A 15,660-nucleotide genomic window follows, 5' to 3' on the forward strand; every position below is an offset into this window, starting at 1 on the left:
CCCTAATCTATCCCTAACCCTAACCCTAACCGTATCCCTATCCCTAACCCTAACCCTAAACTCTAACCCCTAACTCCAACCCCTAACCCTAACCCTTATCTCTAACCCCTAACCCCTAACCCCAACCCCAACCCCTAACCACTAACCTGTAACCCATAACCCTAACCCTCTAACCCTAACCAGAGAACTCCTGGTACGCTCTGTGCACCCAATATGGCCTCCCAGAAAGTCCAATGCCCGGGAACTACATGTCCCGGAATGCTCTGGGCACCCAACAGAGCCTTCTGGAAGCCCATTGCCCGAGAACTTCATCTCCCGGCATGCTCTTGGCAACCATTATGGCATCCCGGAAGTCCAGTGCCCGAGAACTACATGTCCCGGCATGCTCTGGGCACCCAATATGGCCTCCCGAAAGTCCAGTGCCCGAGAACTACACCTCCCAGCATTCCCAGGACTCGCAACATGGCCTTCCGCATTCCCTGTGTTGGAGAACTGTATTTCCCAGCATTCCCTGTAGTCCCAACATGGCCGCTTAGTAAGAGTGTTCTCGAGAACTACACCTCCCACAATGCTCTGGGAAGCCAACATGGCCTCCCGGAAACCAAGTGCCCAAGAACTACATTTCCCAGAACGCCGCAGAAAATTGAGCCTCGCTGCTTGCTGTAGGACGCCATTATTTCCCTAACACTAGGCATAAACCTAGGCCTAAAAATCCTAACCTTAAACCCTAACCCTAACCCTAACCCTAACCCTAACCCTAACCCTAACCCTAGGCCTAACCCTAGGCCTAGGCCAAACCCTAGGCCTAGGCCTAACCGTAGGTCTAACCCTAGGCCTAGGCCTAACACTAGGCCTAAACCTAGGCCTAAAAATCCTAACCCTAAACCCTGAACCCTAACCGTAACCCTAACCCTAACCCTAGGCCTAACTCTATGTCTAGGCCTAACCCTAGGCCTAGGCCTAAACGTAGGTCTATGCCTTGGCCTAGGCCTAATACTAGGCCTAAATCTAGGCCTAAAAATCCTAACCCTAAACCCTAAACCCTAACCCTAACCCTAACCCTAACCCTAGGCCTAGGCCTAGGCCTAAACCTATGTCTAGGCCTAACCGTAGGTCTAACCCTAGGCCTAGGCCTAACTCTCGGCCTAAACCTAGGCCTAAAAATCCTAATCTTAAACCCTAAACCCTAACCCTAACCCTAACCCTAACCCTAACTCTAACCCTAACCCTAACCCTAGGCCTAGGCCTAAACCTACGTCTAGGCCTAACCGTAGGTCTAACCCTAGGCCTAGGCCTAACACTAGGCATAAACCTAGGCCTAAAAATCCTAACCTTAAACCCTAAACCCTAATCCTAAACCCTAACCCTAACCCTAACCGTATCCCTATCCCTAACCCTAACCCTAAACTCTAACCCCTAACTCCAACCCCTAACCCTAACCCTTATCTCTAACCCCTAACCCCTAACCCCAACCCCAACCCCTAACCACTAACCTGTAACCCATAACCCTAACCCTCTAACCCTAACCAGAGAACTCCTGGTACGCTCTGTGCACCCAATATGGCCTCCCAGAAGTCCAATGCCCGGGAACTACATGTCCCGGAATGCTCTGGGCACCCAACAGAGCCTTCTGGAAGCCCATTGCCCGAGAACTTCATCTCCCGGCATGCTCTTGGCAACCATTATGGCATCCCGGAAGTCCAGTGCCCGAGAACTACATGTCCCGGCATGCTCTGGGCACCCAATATGGCCTCCCGAAAGTCCAGTGCCCGAGAACTACACCTCCCAGCATTCCCAGGACTCGCAACATGGCCTTCCGCATTCCCTGTGTTGGAGAACTGTATTTCCCAGCATTCCCTGTAGTCCCAACATGGCCGCTTAGTAAGAGTGTTCTCGAGAACTACACCTCCCACAATGCTCTGGGAAGCCAACATGGCCTCCCGGAAACCAAGTGCCCAAGAACTACATTTCCCAGAACGCCGCAGAAAATTGAGCCTCGCTGCTTGCCGTAGGACGCCATTATTTCCCTTCTTTTGCCCTCCCTTCTTTTTTGTTTTTTTGGGGTTTCTCCCGCTGTTTTGGGGGGGTTTCCCCTCAATGTTGGGTTTTCACCTCTCCATTTGAGGGTTCTTCCCCACAATTTTGGGGTTCCTTCCCCTAATTTGGGGCTTCGCCCTCCCAGTTTGGGGTTCTCTCCCCAATTTTGGGGATTCCCCCCCAATTCCGGGGGTTCCCCCCACAATTTTGGTGTCCCCCACCATCCTCTTTTGGCGTTCCCCTTTAATATTAAGGTTCTTTCCCCCAATGTTGGGGTTCTCACCACATTTTTGAGGTTCCTTCCCCTAATTTGGGGCTTCGCCCCCCCCCCCCCAGTGTTGGGGTTTCCACCCCAGTTTTGGGGGTCCCCCCCTCAATTTTGGAGTTTCACCCTTCCATTTAAGGGTTCTTCCCCCCAATTTTGGGGTTGCCTCCCACAGTTTTTGGGTTCCTTCCCCCTAATTTGGGCCTTCACGTCCCCAATTTTGGGAATTCCCCCCCTAATTTTGGGGAACCCCCTTAATTTTTTGGGAGGTGGACATCTGGGGGGGGGCACTTGGATACGGGAGGGGGGGGGGGTCACCTTTGGGGGGAGACAGTGGCGTGATACAACTGGGGTGTGGGGCGGGGACACCTGGGGGGGGCAGTATTGGGGGGAATCCCTGGGGGGGGGGGGTAGGGAAATCCCGGGGGGGGGGTGGGGAATCCCTGGGGGGACCCCCCCCCCCCCAATCATCCTTTTTTGGGTTTCCAAAAAAAACCAAAATGGGGACGACAACATTGCAGGCTGTGGGGGGTGGGGCCTGTGAAAGGGGGCGGGGCTTAGATGGGCGGGGTATGTTGGGGCGGGGCACGAGGGGTTGCTGTGTCTAAGGTGGGCGGGGCTTGATAAAGGGGGCGGGGCTTGGAAGGGGGGACAGAGGCTGGATGGGGAGGGTCTAACAAGAAACATGAGAAAAAAAATGTTGTTTTTGCACCAGAATTGGTAACAAAAGCACAGGAAGTGCCACGCATACTAGGGATGCTGCTCCGTGGGCACGCATAACATAAAGACAAGCTGCTTCCTGGGTTTGCTTGGGGAGAAGCCACGTGCTAGATCGATATTCAGAGGAAAAGCATCAGTCAGGATGCACGTGATCACACGTAAGGAGTGCTTTTGTGGTTTTTGCAAAGAGATGTTACGTTGTTTGTGAGGAAGGAACGGGGTGTTGAGGTATGCTTGCAGTGATAAGAAAGCTTACCAGGCGAAAAAAAAAAACTAGAAATAGCAAGCAGCTAGCGCGTCAGCTTCTGGAGGCCTCACAGGGGCTGAAGCACAAAGCTCCTCCCGGCGCCGGCACCGCGCAAGCCCGGCCGCGGGGACGCGCGTGCGCGTGAAGGCGGTCGCGCTCACTGACGTCACCGCCGGAAGCGCCGCCGCGTCGTTTCTGCCCGGTGCCGCCGCCCGCGATGAGCAAGCGGAAGGCCCCGGCGGGGAGCCCCAACCAGGGCATCACGGACCTCCTGACGGGTGGGGGGGGGGGGGGCCGCCGGGGGGGGGGGAGGCGCGCCGCGCCTCGGCCGCTCCAACCGTGTTTCTCCCCGCAGAGCTGGCGAATTACGAGCGGAACGTGAACCGGGCCATCCACAAGTACAACGCGTACAGGTACCGCCCCCCCACCCCCGCGCCGCCGCTCCCGGGCTCCCGTGCGGGGTCTGCAGGGCCCTGCCCGGGCTGGGCGTTGACCCGCGCTGTTCCGCAGGAAGGCAGCCTCCGTTATCGCCCGGTACCCCAGCGAGATACGGAGCGGGGCTGAAGCCAAGAAGCTGGTAGGTGTCCGTGCCCTGCCTGCCGGCGGGAGACCCGGCGGCGCTGTAAGCTCCGCAGCCGGGGGCGCGATGCCGCGGTGGGGCTGAGGTTCCCGGGAGGAGGGGGCGGCCCGGCCCGTGCCAGCTCCTCGTCCCAGCGGCCAGCTCGGGGCAGGGCGTGGGTGCGGCGTGTGGCTGCTCTGGGGGTCTCACAGAGTCACCTGGGGCCTCCAGCTGTCTCTCTGCGTGAAGGGCTTCTGTGGTGGCAGATTTCCCCTTCGTTGCTTTACTGCCCCGCTAAATTTGGAGAACAGTAGAAATCAAAGCCTTGTCTAGAAAAAATAATACAGTCGTCAAACTACTGCATTTATGCTGCTCGTGTGGAACCCTGCATGCTGTTGTTCCCTTATGGACCAATGTTTTATTGTGGTTTAAGTGACATCATAGTTCTTTCTGTGGAGCTTTCTTTTTTTCCTGGCTATAAGTGATCTTGAGGTTAACTGGTGTTTTCTCCTCCCCAAATATTTAGGATGGAGTTGGTGCTAAAATAGCAGAGAAAATTGATGAGTTTTTATCCACTGGAAAACTACGCAAATTGGAAAAGGTGTGTTTCTTCCCTTGTGCTGTATTTCTCGGCACTTGCCTTTCTTTGTACTTTACAACGTAGCCTGCTTGCTATGTGCAATTTCTAATGCTCTCTGCGGTGAGACTCAAGTCAAGCGTTAGAATCACAGAATGGCTTGGGTTGGAAGGAACTTTAAAGATCATCCAGTTCCAACCCCCCTGCAGTGGCCAGGGACACTTTTCCCTAGACCAGGTTGCTCAAAGCCCCATCCAGCCTTGAGCACTTCTAGGGATGGGGCATCCACAGCTCCTCTGGGCAGCCTGTTCCAGTGCCTCACCACCCTCTTTGTAAAGAGCTTCTTTCTAACGTCTAATCTGAATCTATCCTCTTTTAGCTTAAAGCCATTACTCCTTGTCCTTTCAACTATACTCTCTGACAAGGAGTCCCTCCACAGCTTTCCTCTAGGCCCCCTTTAGGTATTGGAAGGCCACTAGAAGGTCTGCCCAGAGCCTTCTCTTCTCCAGGCTGAACCACCCCAACTCCCTCAGTCTGTTTTTGTAGATAGGTGTTCCAGCCCTCTGGTCATCTGCATGGACCTCCTCTGGACGTGCTCTAATAGGTCTGTCCTTTCTGTGCTGGGGGCCCCAGAGCTGAATGAAGGGCTCCAGCTGTGGTCTCAGGAGAGAGGAGTAGAGGGGGAGAATCACCTCCCTTGACCAGCTGATCATGCTACTTTTGATGCAGCCCAGGACACAGGTGGCTTTCTGGGCTGCAAACGCACATTGCCAGCTCTTTTTGAGTTTCTCATCAACTGACACCCCCAGGTCCTTCTCCTAGGGGCTGCTCTGAATCCATTCTCCACCCAGCCTGTGTTTGTGCTTGGGATTGCCCTGACCCAGGTGCAGGACCTTGCACTTGGCCCTGTTGAATGGTTGACGTGGAGTCTGTGCTGAGTACAAAGCAAGGAACCAGAAGTTCTGCCAAAGTTTCAGTATTACCTACTTCTGAAAATATTTGAGATTATATAATCAGTATGTGAATGTTTTCCGTGAGAAGTAGAATTATGACTCTGGAAGGCTGTTGAGTTCTGAGTTTTAAGCATGCTGTTCACCTTCGCATGGGAAGTCAAGATAGTTTGTAGGCATGGTACATATGGCACTGTAGTAATGCACAGTTCTACTGTTGGTGCTGTTTTGTTCTGATTTGTAGTAGCTCTCCAAAGCAGAATCTGACCAAGTTGTTTTATCTTCTTAAGCTTCCTTTATGTACTGCAAATGGAGCAAAGAAGACTTGGTTTGTGTTGTTTTGTTTTTGCAGATTCGACAAGATGATACGAGTGCATCTATCAACCTCCTGACACGAGTTACTGGCATTGGGTAACGCTTAGTTATTTTGGTGGTGTTTTGTTGTTGTTGCTTGTTCATTTGCTTGTTCTTGTTTGTTTTATTTGGTGGAGTTTTAAACAGAAATTGTGTGATTATAAATTCTGAAAAGAATGAGTTTGGGCTGATGCTGTAGTACCCACACCAAGACCTCAGAGTTGCGGAGACAATTGCACAAGAAGAAAAGACAGTTGTCAATTACAGACTTTGCAGTAGAGGAATGGAAGTGGAAAGCTCCTGTGTGCAAGCTGAAAAGGGAAGGAGAAAATAGGTGATCAAAAACATAACCATGAAAAATAGAGAAGAGTAGAATTGCTTAGGTGAAGTAGGAGTCTTTGGGACTTACAGTGTGAAATTTGGCCAGGGATAATGGTATTTTGGTGCTGTTTGTAAAAGAAGCAGAGTCCTGAAAAAGCCCTTCCCCCCCCCAAAAAAAAAAAAAAAAAAAGAGGGCTTTTCAGAAAGGTGCTGTTAGAAGGTCCCAAACCTGTTCTAGTTTCTGTTCTGTGCTTAGGGAATCCCCAGCAGAAAAGAGCTCAGCTTTCACGCAGGCACGTGCATCAAAAAACAACAGTGGTAGAGATCAGTTTCCTGAGTGTGTGGGGCTGTGATACTGCTTGCTGAGAATAGGTTTGACTGAATTAGGGACCTGTGAGTCCTTAGAAACAAAGCAGAGTAGAATGTTATGGGGAGGGGGAGGGAAGAGCAGTATTCAAGACCCTTGAGGTTGAGGACAGAGAATGTTATGGATCTCCAGTAATCCTCCGAGTGAAGATTTGCTCAAAGTTTGAGGATACTTATGTTGTGATTGTCACAAACTCTCCAGCCAAATTGGAATTGGGACTACTTTGTTGTACTGGAGGTTGCAAGCTGGAGCCTTGTGGATTTTTTGTTTGTTTCTGTTTGTTTGTTTTTAAATGCTACTCTAAAGATGCTTTTGTTGTTGCTGCTATCAGCTGGTTTAGAGACTATTCATGGTTAAAGTAGTTCTTATCGTACATCCAGTTACATCCCAGTATAGCTGTCTAAAGCACTATTGCCTGTTTGGTGAGATTTTGTTTATTTATTTACTTTTTTAAATTATACGTCACTATATAGTTCTGTCAGTGCTAAAAATGTGCAGGCCAAGCCTTGGATAGCCATCTCTGTTTCAAAGTAAAAATTGAAAATGTGCATGCCGAAAGGTAAGCATTAGAAGCAACTTTAATCTTGGCCTCAAAGAACCCAGGGAGTTACTATGAATACAAACGTCCTTTTCAGTGTTGTAAGACTCTTGCTGTTCCTGATTGCATCTTGCTTTGTCTCTTTGTAGTCCAGCTGCTGCCAGGAAGTTTGTTGAGGAAGGAATTAAAACTTTAGAGGGTGAGTGTAACTTCGGGTCATCAGTTCACACTCCAATAAAGTTTCTTTTGTCAAGCTGCCTGTTTCACAATAGTACTGCGATAGCGGATGTGCCTTCCTTCTGGGGAAAGTATATTTACAAGAAAAAAAAAGCTGAAGTTAGTGAACAGGCTAAAGGCATTATATACGCATTTACAATAACGTACTTAGAGATTACACGGAAAATAACACTGATTTTTGTCTTTCAAGTGAATAGTCCATTGAAGTCTTTATCAGGAAGGTGCGCTAATCATTTCTTCTCATGCTATCAGCTGTTGAGCAGTCTGCTTAAAATCTCCTCATTGTGTTTGAGGTTGCTATTTGCTTGTTAGATACTCTTCATTTGCATCACCTTTGCATTGTTGGAAACTTACTGTAAGACTTTACCCTCAAGTAATTTTTTTTCACTAATCCTTCTAGATCTAAGAAAAAATGAGCACAAGCTGACCCATCACCAGCGAATTGGGTTGAAGTAAGCTTTCTTGGGTGCAAGTGCTTGGCTTTTCTAATGACTCCTTTAGACACCAGAATGTAATGTAAGGTTACACAGGCCAATGAGTCCTGTTTCATCTGCATGCTTTTTGGCAGTTCTTTGCTTTTGTTTCATTGGAGTTGAAATTCAGTAGGGATTGGGATGGATGAGTCACACATGTCAGGTAACGTGTGGCTCCCAGGCCGCAGTACCACTGCTAGTACCTCCTGTCAGTGGTTCTGGTGCTGCAAAAGGGAAGAATGTGCCTGCTGGTCAGACATCATTGTTTCACCTGGCCTCTTTTCCATGGCCAAGCAGCATGCTGGCAGTCTGTTTTCTACAGCTCCGTGTATAACTATTCAAGGAGCTTTATTTGGCTTTTGGCAACATAGGCCACCTCTGACCAGGGGTGAGGGACCTGTTCCTGCTTATTGCTGATGGACCGAGTTTTGTCAGGTACCTTTTTATTTTCGGAGGGCTATGTAAATATAAACCACTGACCATATGGTAATATTATTCCCAAGTCATAGCAGCTCTTTAGATATAGTGGAAAAACAAGCATGAAGCTATCTTCTAAGCACTGTCCAACTTGCACATCTATTGCTTGGAAAGATATTTCTAAATTCTTTGTGGTGAGAATGGGGAGCTTTTGGTGAGACAATGTTTATTGTTTCTTCTGATAACACATTTAATTGTCAAGAATTTTAAGATGTGACCCTTACCACTAAGTCAGATGCTTTTATTCTATACTCAGATATTTTGAAGACTTTGAAAAAAGAATCCCAAGGGAAGAAATGCTGCAAATGCAGGTGAGAAAGTCTCTGTTAAGAACTTGAGGCAGTGAGGGCCAATGAATGACTGGCACCTTTAAATGCTCATCTGTCCTCTTTCCATAGGAAATTGTGCTGAAAGAGGTAAAGAACCTTGACCCAAAGTATATTGCTACAGTCTGTGGCAGTTTTAGACGAGGTTGGTACACTGCGATCTTGTCGTGTTTTAATTAGGGCTAATAAACAAGACTCATTAATATATGTTCTTCTGGAGAGTGCGTTTATGCTAAAATTGAGCTTTTTGTGTTAGCATTGTCTTAACTGGTTAGTTCAGTGATGAAATGTCCACATAAATCCTTTAAATGAAGTGTTTGTGCTTCATTGCTAGAGAGTATAGCAGCAAATTTTTGGTTGTTTTTCTGAGAAATGTGGTGATATCAAAAGAGTGGGGCTCTCTTCCCTTAAGATCAGTTTTTGTAAATACCTTGAATATTCACTGACTATTTTCTACTAGAAAGATAAGGATAGATGTACATTCATCAATGTTCATATGCTTTCTGTCTTATACAGGATTTTTCTTTGCTTCTTACTTGCCTAGGTGCAGAGTCGAGTGGTGATATGGATGTTCTCTTAACCCATCCAACTTTCACATCTGAAGCATCCAAACAGGTGTGTTTCTCTGCTACTGTGGATTAGTACTGTGCGTTACTTCCAGAAGGGCATGTTTAAATTCATAAGATATGTAATCTCAGACTTGCATTGCAGCTTCCTGCATCTTTTTGTTACTGTAATAGTAAACTCAACTCTTTGATCACCTTGTTTATTTTGAGGATTTGAAATCGCTTCTCAGGTCTGTGCATTATGTTGTGTTCTCAGTGTAGTATATTTACTCTTATTCTTCCCTCCATCTTCATCCCTTAAACTCCCCAGATTCACATGCTTTACAAGGTAGAATTGTAAGAACTAGCTGAATAAAGCAGGGATTAAAGGCAGCGTTACTATCTCTTCACGTAGCCACATGCTTTCAGAGAAGCAAATGTCCTGCTGCCCTTACCATCTGTTGCGGCTAACTCTTGAGAATTCCAAGTGATGCTATGTTTCTTGTGTTGCTTCTGTAGATTTGTTGCTTGAGAGTTGAAAACTGAAACCAACAAAGAAGCTTTGTCATTTCAAATGGAAGCAATCTGACATGGATTTCACAGGAAACTCCTTATTTCATAATTGTGATTTCATTAGCTTTTTCTCACTATTAACTCTCATCTTTTCCCCCTCAAAGTTCATATGCAATAGCATATATATCATTATGGTGATGTCCTGTAGTTATGTGGTTATGTCCTGTGCGTAAAACAAGTAAGATATTGTTGCTTGTGAAGTAATTTTTTCTTCTGCGTTGTCACTGTTCCTAGTCAAAACTTCTGCATCGAGTTGTAGAACAGCTGGAGAAAGTCCACTTTGTCACAGACGTGCTGTCTAAAGGTGACACCAAATTCATGGTAAGGTTTTTTGTGGTGGGGGAATGTGGCGGAGATTACCTCTCATGACAGAAACTAGGATATACACATCAAATTTTGTTTAGACTGCTGGAGTTGTAGTTTTCTTGGTTTTTATCTATTTATTTTTTTTTCAGTTGCCTTTTAGTGAATCTCCCGTTAAAATTTCAGTATTCAGAAATCTGCAGGTACTCATCTAGTTTTGAACCCCACTGATATAACCTTCGTGACACACTATATCTACTACAGTTAAAAGATACTTGTTTCCCCAAGATAAAAGGGGCTGTTAGGGTTGAGGACTTGTTTGTTTGTTTATAGTTGAAATTAGAGCTCAAAGAACCCTGTTAAGACTTTGTTTTCAGTTTAGTTTGTGTTGTGTTCTGAGAGGGAATGAAACCTGATGGCTTTTTAGGCTTGATCTTTAGGAAGAATAAACCAAAACTACCCTCATTTTTGCCAAATTGATTGTGCATACCGTATGGCTTTAAAGCTAAATACATACATATATATATATATATATATATACACACATATATATACATACATATATGTATGTATGTATGTATAGGTGAGCCAGAAGCAGAGATGCTCAACAGCCCAGGCTGAATTCACAGTTCTACAAGCTCATTATAGTTTGACCGCTTTTTCTGCATAATCCTATCAGTCTTAAAATAGTTGTACAGTAGCTCTTGCCTTCAAAGTGGAAGCTAACAAAGGAATGTTGTAAAAAGGGAAATATGATTGTAGCTGAGAATATGAGAAAAACAAGTTACTGTAAGGAAACAGTCTTCATAGCTTCAAAAATACAGGCAATGTTAAGCTTTCAAAACAAAGCTAGGAATAGAAGTTGTCTTAGTATGAAGCTGTAGTCTGTGAGACAGTCTAATATGTAAACATTTTTCATCATTATGTTATTATGGTTCATTTCCCTGACCCTTATTGCACTGTCATTTTTGGTCATCGTAAACTCGATATGAGCCTTTTTCTTTAAATGTATGGATTGCATGGAGATTACAAAGCAGTTTGAAACGAAAAATGGTAGAGGATATCTCAGGAAAAAAAATCTGTACTTTTATTTGTATTAGCATGAGCTTGTTTTAGCATGAGCTTGTTTGCATTTTCCTGATCTTACTGATGTTTGTCCATACTGAAGAGCCTGATAATAATTAGGGTAGAGGGATGGAAAAGAAGTCCTGTGATTCCTCCTGCTGTAATAACTTAGGAAGTAATTATAGACTCTATTTTTGAACTACAGTTCTCTTAGCAGCATAAAACAGTGATTCACAGTAGTAATGATACCCAGCTGTTCTAATAAAATATTTAATCAGTTCAACAAGAATTTAATTCTTTTTTGCTCTTCAAGATGACTGATGATCAAACCAGAATTATGTATATTTGGAAATGTGTATTTCAAAAGGTTGTCTAGGGCTGGGCTATTAAGAACAGTAGAGCCCTGTAAGGCTATCTCAAATATGTTTAACTTCATTTTGAATTTCTCACTTTCTTTACCTTCTCTCAGGGTGTCTGTCAGCTGCCAAATAAAGAAGATGGAACAGCGTATCCACATAGGAGAATTGATATCAGGTACACCTTTAAAAACAAAACCAACCAAACAAAAAAAAAAACACTTTAGCTATCTACTACGTAATAGATATTTGCTTCGAGTCTGCATTCAAATTTCTATTCCCATGTCTAGAATATAGCATTTAACAGGTTTCCAATTACCTTGTATAGAAGCCACTGTACAACTGCCAGTTTAGAACAGGATATTAGCAAGAGTATTTCAAATCATGGCTTTCTATTTCGTTTCATAATCATGACCTATGTTATCAATACTGCTTTGATATAAATTCTTTCTTGTCACTGGTGCAAGCACCATAACCATGCAGTGGCTGAACACCAGTAATGTACAGAATTCCAGCATGTGTGCACTTAAAAAGGCGGCAAACCTAGAACAGTGGCTGAGCAGCTGAACTCCAAATGGCTTGTAGCTTTATATTTGTCCTAAATCTATATTTTTCTTCCACTTCTATTCTAGGTTCATCCCTAAAGATCAATATTACTGTGGCGTACTGTATTTCACAGGCAGTGATATATTCAATAAGAACATGAGAACTCATGCTCTGGAAATGGGCTTCACAATCAATGAGTATACAATCCGTCCCTTGGGCGTCACTGGTCAGTCTGGGCCTTTACACATAGTTTTCTTTATAGTTCCATGTTTTGTGTGATCATCTCCTTAAACTGGTGTCTCAGTGTATTGGAAGTCCGGGTAAATACCGTAGTTAATGAAATTTTTCACTGTGGCCTTTCTGGTACTTGACACCATTATAGCAGGGGGAGGCAGGCTACTAACATATAGGCAATATACAATAACCGTATCAGGCCACCTAATCTACTTAGTCTTACCGATGTACAGGCTGGATTTTCAGTGTAATGCACAGCACATGTTTTCTTGTTCTTTTAACATGATCTTTTTTAGTCCTTCTGTTGCTCTTTGCAGGAGGGCTTACTATATCGTATATATGTGTGTTTAAATATATGTATTTTAATTGTATAACCATGTAGCCCCAAGGTTAATTGGTTATCTTTTTTCTTCTGACACTGAGAATTAATATCTAAATATTGTGTGAGTCTGTGGGCGTTTGTTGGTGTTTTTTTTTAATCTGTTTTGCTTACAGCAGTTTGTCTTAATCTTGCAATGCATTTTGCAGTCCAGGATTGTATGGAATTTCCACCTTTCAAATAGCATCTGTAATATGCTTGCAGGAGTTGCTGGGGAGGCCCTACCAGTAGAATGCGAGAAAGACATTTTTGACTACATCCAGTGGAAATACAGAGAGCCAAAGGATCGGAGTGAATAATTGCTTGTCTAGGTTTGTGACTTGAAGAGACATTTTCATAGCTTTTCGTGAACATAGAAACTGCATATTCTTTCTTTGGATGTTACTGCAAAAAACGTACATTAATGATGCTTTAAAGCAAGTCCATGGCACTAGTGCAAAATGTCTAGTAAAAATCAAATCCTTTCTCCACTCTAGATAAAGAGGATGAGAATCCTAATGCAAGATAGTGCATCGGCACTATCTTATCGGCATGATAGATATCGACACTGGATAGTGTCGATACTTTGCCTTTTGATTTATTTGTCTTGGTAGGCTGAAATACTTTATCCCCCTTAAGCTATAACCATCCCTTGCGTCTTAAAGATGTTACTTTTCTGATTTTATGGTCTAATGCTTCTAATATTTTAAAATTTGACTTGGTTCTGACCCATTCCTTTTATCATTCGTTTGTTCAGTTGTAACTTCTTACATCTCTCTACAGACTTCAGTGCAAAAAGGAACAGTACAGCTATAAATGTGCATGGAGGGTTTGATGTGGACGTGACTGGACAAAATTAAAAATCATGTACCTTAAGAGAAAATCAACCTATCTTTCTTTCTCTCCCTCTCCCAATATTCTGAAGTGTTCTGAGATACATTCGTGCATAAAACTTGAGAGAAACACCCATTCTTGATGTAGGTCTCAGATTCTATTTTCGATGTAGGGTGTGACTTTATTTTTCCAACAGAAAGTCTTATCCAGAAACTTTGAGTGGTAAAGAACAAGCAGGGTCTCTGCTTTTTAGTAGTTACTCTCTCAAAACAAAAAAAAAAGTGAAATTGTCCAACCTAGGCTTTTAACAGATGACTATTTAATCTAGCAGCAACATTCCTGCTTCTGCAGACACGCTGTACCTCTTTGGTTGGCTAACTAGCCTTCTCCTGAACGAGACTGAGTTTTTGATTTGATGTAAGCATCTGCATCCTCGTAACTGCATGTTCTGCTAGCTCTTTCCTCTGATCTGTCTCTAGTTCTCAACTTTTTTATATGCGAACCTGACAGCTCTGCTAGCTCCTTTTAAATCATTTTGAGAGGTAATGAGTATTCCGGACTTGAGAGGAGGTCCAATCAAGATTGCATTACTTAATTGTATTTGAGACAATAATTCTGTTTATGAACTTCTTAAAGTGACTAGTTTTGATTAGTAAAATAGCAACTTTGACATATTACTGAGCATCTGTATGGAATGCATTGCTGTCTTTGTATCTGGATACCTTGTGGGAGTATAAGGCAAATATATTATAGAAGTGCAAGCTTGGAAAGCCAACTGAAATAAGAAAGACTTTATAGATAGTCCAATTGACTATTACTAATTCAATAATGTTGACTGATTTGTAAATAGTTAGGTCCTCTAGCAGCCTTTGTGGAGTCAGAGAAGAATTTGTATTTGTACTGTCAGAATACGTAGCCTTGAATGAATTGTGGAACAGACGGATATTTTTTACCTTACTTGAGCCTACAGAACACCACCTTTATTTGTTCTTATATAATTAGTGTTTGATCATTCTTAGTAATAGAGATTATATATAGACTAATACTCTTGCTTTTCCCTTATCTGATGTCTTCCACTGCCTCATAGTAAAAAGACGTTTAGCTGCTGTATTCAGTGTTTTCTTCAATAATCAGCGGAAATAAAGTGACATTTCAATCCACTGTTTGACTTCTTTATATAGGTGTCATTTTTAAAAGCATCTGAAAGCAGTAACACAAGCTTAGCATTTACAGATGTTTCTTAGGTAGCATTACACTGATGCAGTATCCATAATACTAGATAGCCCAGAAGACTACTTTGTCTTGGGACTGGAGACAGAATTTGCTGGCCTTGTATTCTTTCTCAATAGCACACTTAATTTTTCTGGGTGGAAGAAAAATGGCTTGTTCAGAGGTTGTTGGTTTTTTTTTCCTTAAACGATATAAAATGCTGTAGTTGTTTTTGTTTTTCTTTTTTTTTTCTCCACAGTATCACAGAATGGCTTGGGTTGGAAGGAACCTTAAAGATCATCCAGTTCCAACCCCCCTGCAGTGGCCAGGGACACCTTTCCCTAGACCAGGTTGCTCGAAGTCTCATCCAGCCTGGCCTTGAGCACTTCTAGGGATGGGGCATCCACAGCTCCTCTGGGCAGCCTGTTCCAGTGCCTCACCACCCTCTTAGTAAATAATTTTTCTAATGTCTAATATTAAATCTCCCCTCTTTCAGTTTAAAACTTACTGCTACACTCTTTGATGAAGAGTCCCTCCACAGCTTTCCTGTAGGCCCCCTTCGGGTATTGGAAATAATTTTCCTTCTCATCAAGTTATTATTCCTTATTCTGCGTTGCTTTGAGTTCCTTACACTTTTTTCCTTCCACAGCACTGCACTGCACAATAGCAGGCAATCACAGGAGGCAGTTGCTGCAAGCCTTGAGTGTGTTAAAGGGAGTCTGTCAAAGTGGGTGTGCTTATAGTGCAGTGTAGATGAAGACCTGCACTGGGGCTTCCTCAGCGCTGGCCGCAGCTTCGGGCCGAGTTCACTCCCGTCCCGGTTGCGAGGTCTTTTACCAGACTCGGGGGTGCCCATCTGCTTACCTCGGGGTGCCGCTGGACCTTACTACGGCTGAGGAGCTCCAATTTCTGTCTGCGTGTAGCACGAGCAGTAGCTCGAAACGGACGGTAACGAGGAGGGGGCGGAAGGGGTCCGCAGCGCCACGCGGGCACGCTCGCAGCGGGCCCCTCCTCGGCCTCCTCCCTGCCCCGCGCGCACCTTGAGGGGCCGCGGTCGCAGCTGCCCCGGGCCGGCTGAACGCGGGGCCGGCCCCCGCCGCCTCTGCTCGCACCGGGGCCCGCCGGCGGCGAGGGGCCCGCGCGCGGAGGGCCGCCGAGAGCAGCTGCTGCGGCGAAAACCCCGCCCCCC

General features: G+C 44.8%; 1 protein-coding gene and 1 long non-coding RNA gene across 5 annotated transcripts; one reads left to right on the forward strand and one right to left on the reverse strand.

The window, feature by feature from the left end:
* The first annotated feature begins 2,939 nt into the window (after positions 1–2,939).
* Positions 2,940–14,423, forward strand: POLB (DNA polymerase beta). 4 transcript variants are annotated; one of them, XM_035562749.1, is made up of 14 exons: positions 2,940–3,180; positions 3,625–3,682; positions 3,780–3,846; positions 4,355–4,429; positions 5,708–5,766; positions 7,085–7,134; positions 7,573–7,624; positions 8,379–8,433; positions 8,521–8,593; positions 8,993–9,063; positions 9,801–9,887; positions 11,404–11,468; positions 11,923–12,062; positions 12,654–14,423. In XM_035562749.1, exons 1-14 carry the CDS (start codon positions 3,165–3,167, stop codon positions 12,746–12,748), a joined length of 963 nt encoding a protein of 320 aa, XP_035418642.1. In that variant the 5' UTR covers positions 2,940–3,164; the 3' UTR covers positions 12,749–14,423. The 4 variants fall into 4 exon arrangements, with proteins under 4 accessions (XP_035418642.1, XP_050571723.1, XP_050571722.1 ...); XM_050715766.1 differs by having other exon boundaries at positions 3,039–3,180; positions 3,780–3,891; XM_050715765.1 differs by lacking the exon at positions 2,940–3,180 and adding an exon at positions 3,422–3,547 and having other exon boundaries at positions 3,780–3,891.
* LOC118256065 (uncharacterized) lies at positions 7,096–15,655 on the reverse strand. The gene is made up of 4 exons (XR_004781140.2): positions 15,336–15,655; positions 11,394–11,474; positions 9,449–9,535; positions 7,096–7,234 (listed from the first exon to the last, which is right to left on the reverse strand). It is a non-coding gene; the product is annotated as an uncharacterized LOC118256065 (long non-coding RNA).
* Between the last annotated feature and the right edge of the window lie 5 nt (positions 15,656–15,660).

The sequence above is a fragment of the Cygnus atratus genome, chromosome 27, assembly GCF_013377495.2.
Source record: "Cygnus atratus isolate AKBS03 ecotype Queensland, Australia chromosome 27, CAtr_DNAZoo_HiC_assembly, whole genome shotgun sequence".
Classification (NCBI taxonomy): Eukaryota; Metazoa; Chordata; class Aves; order Anseriformes; family Anatidae; genus Cygnus; species Cygnus atratus.

Bases quoted from the DNA above. Each gene is read 5' to 3' on its own strand.
- POLB (XM_050715765.1), top strand. From the start codon at position 3,487: ATGAGCAAGCGGAAGGCCCCGGCGGGGAGCCCCAACCAGGGCATCACG. The intron at 3,683-3,779 runs GTACCGCCCCCC...GCTGTTCCGCAG, and splicing joins CACAAGTACAACGCGTACAG to GAAGGCAGCCTCCGTTATCG. The intron at 7,625-8,378 runs GTAAGCTTTCTT...TTCTATACTCAG, and splicing joins CACCAGCGAATTGGGTTGAA to ATATTTTGAAGACTTTGAAA.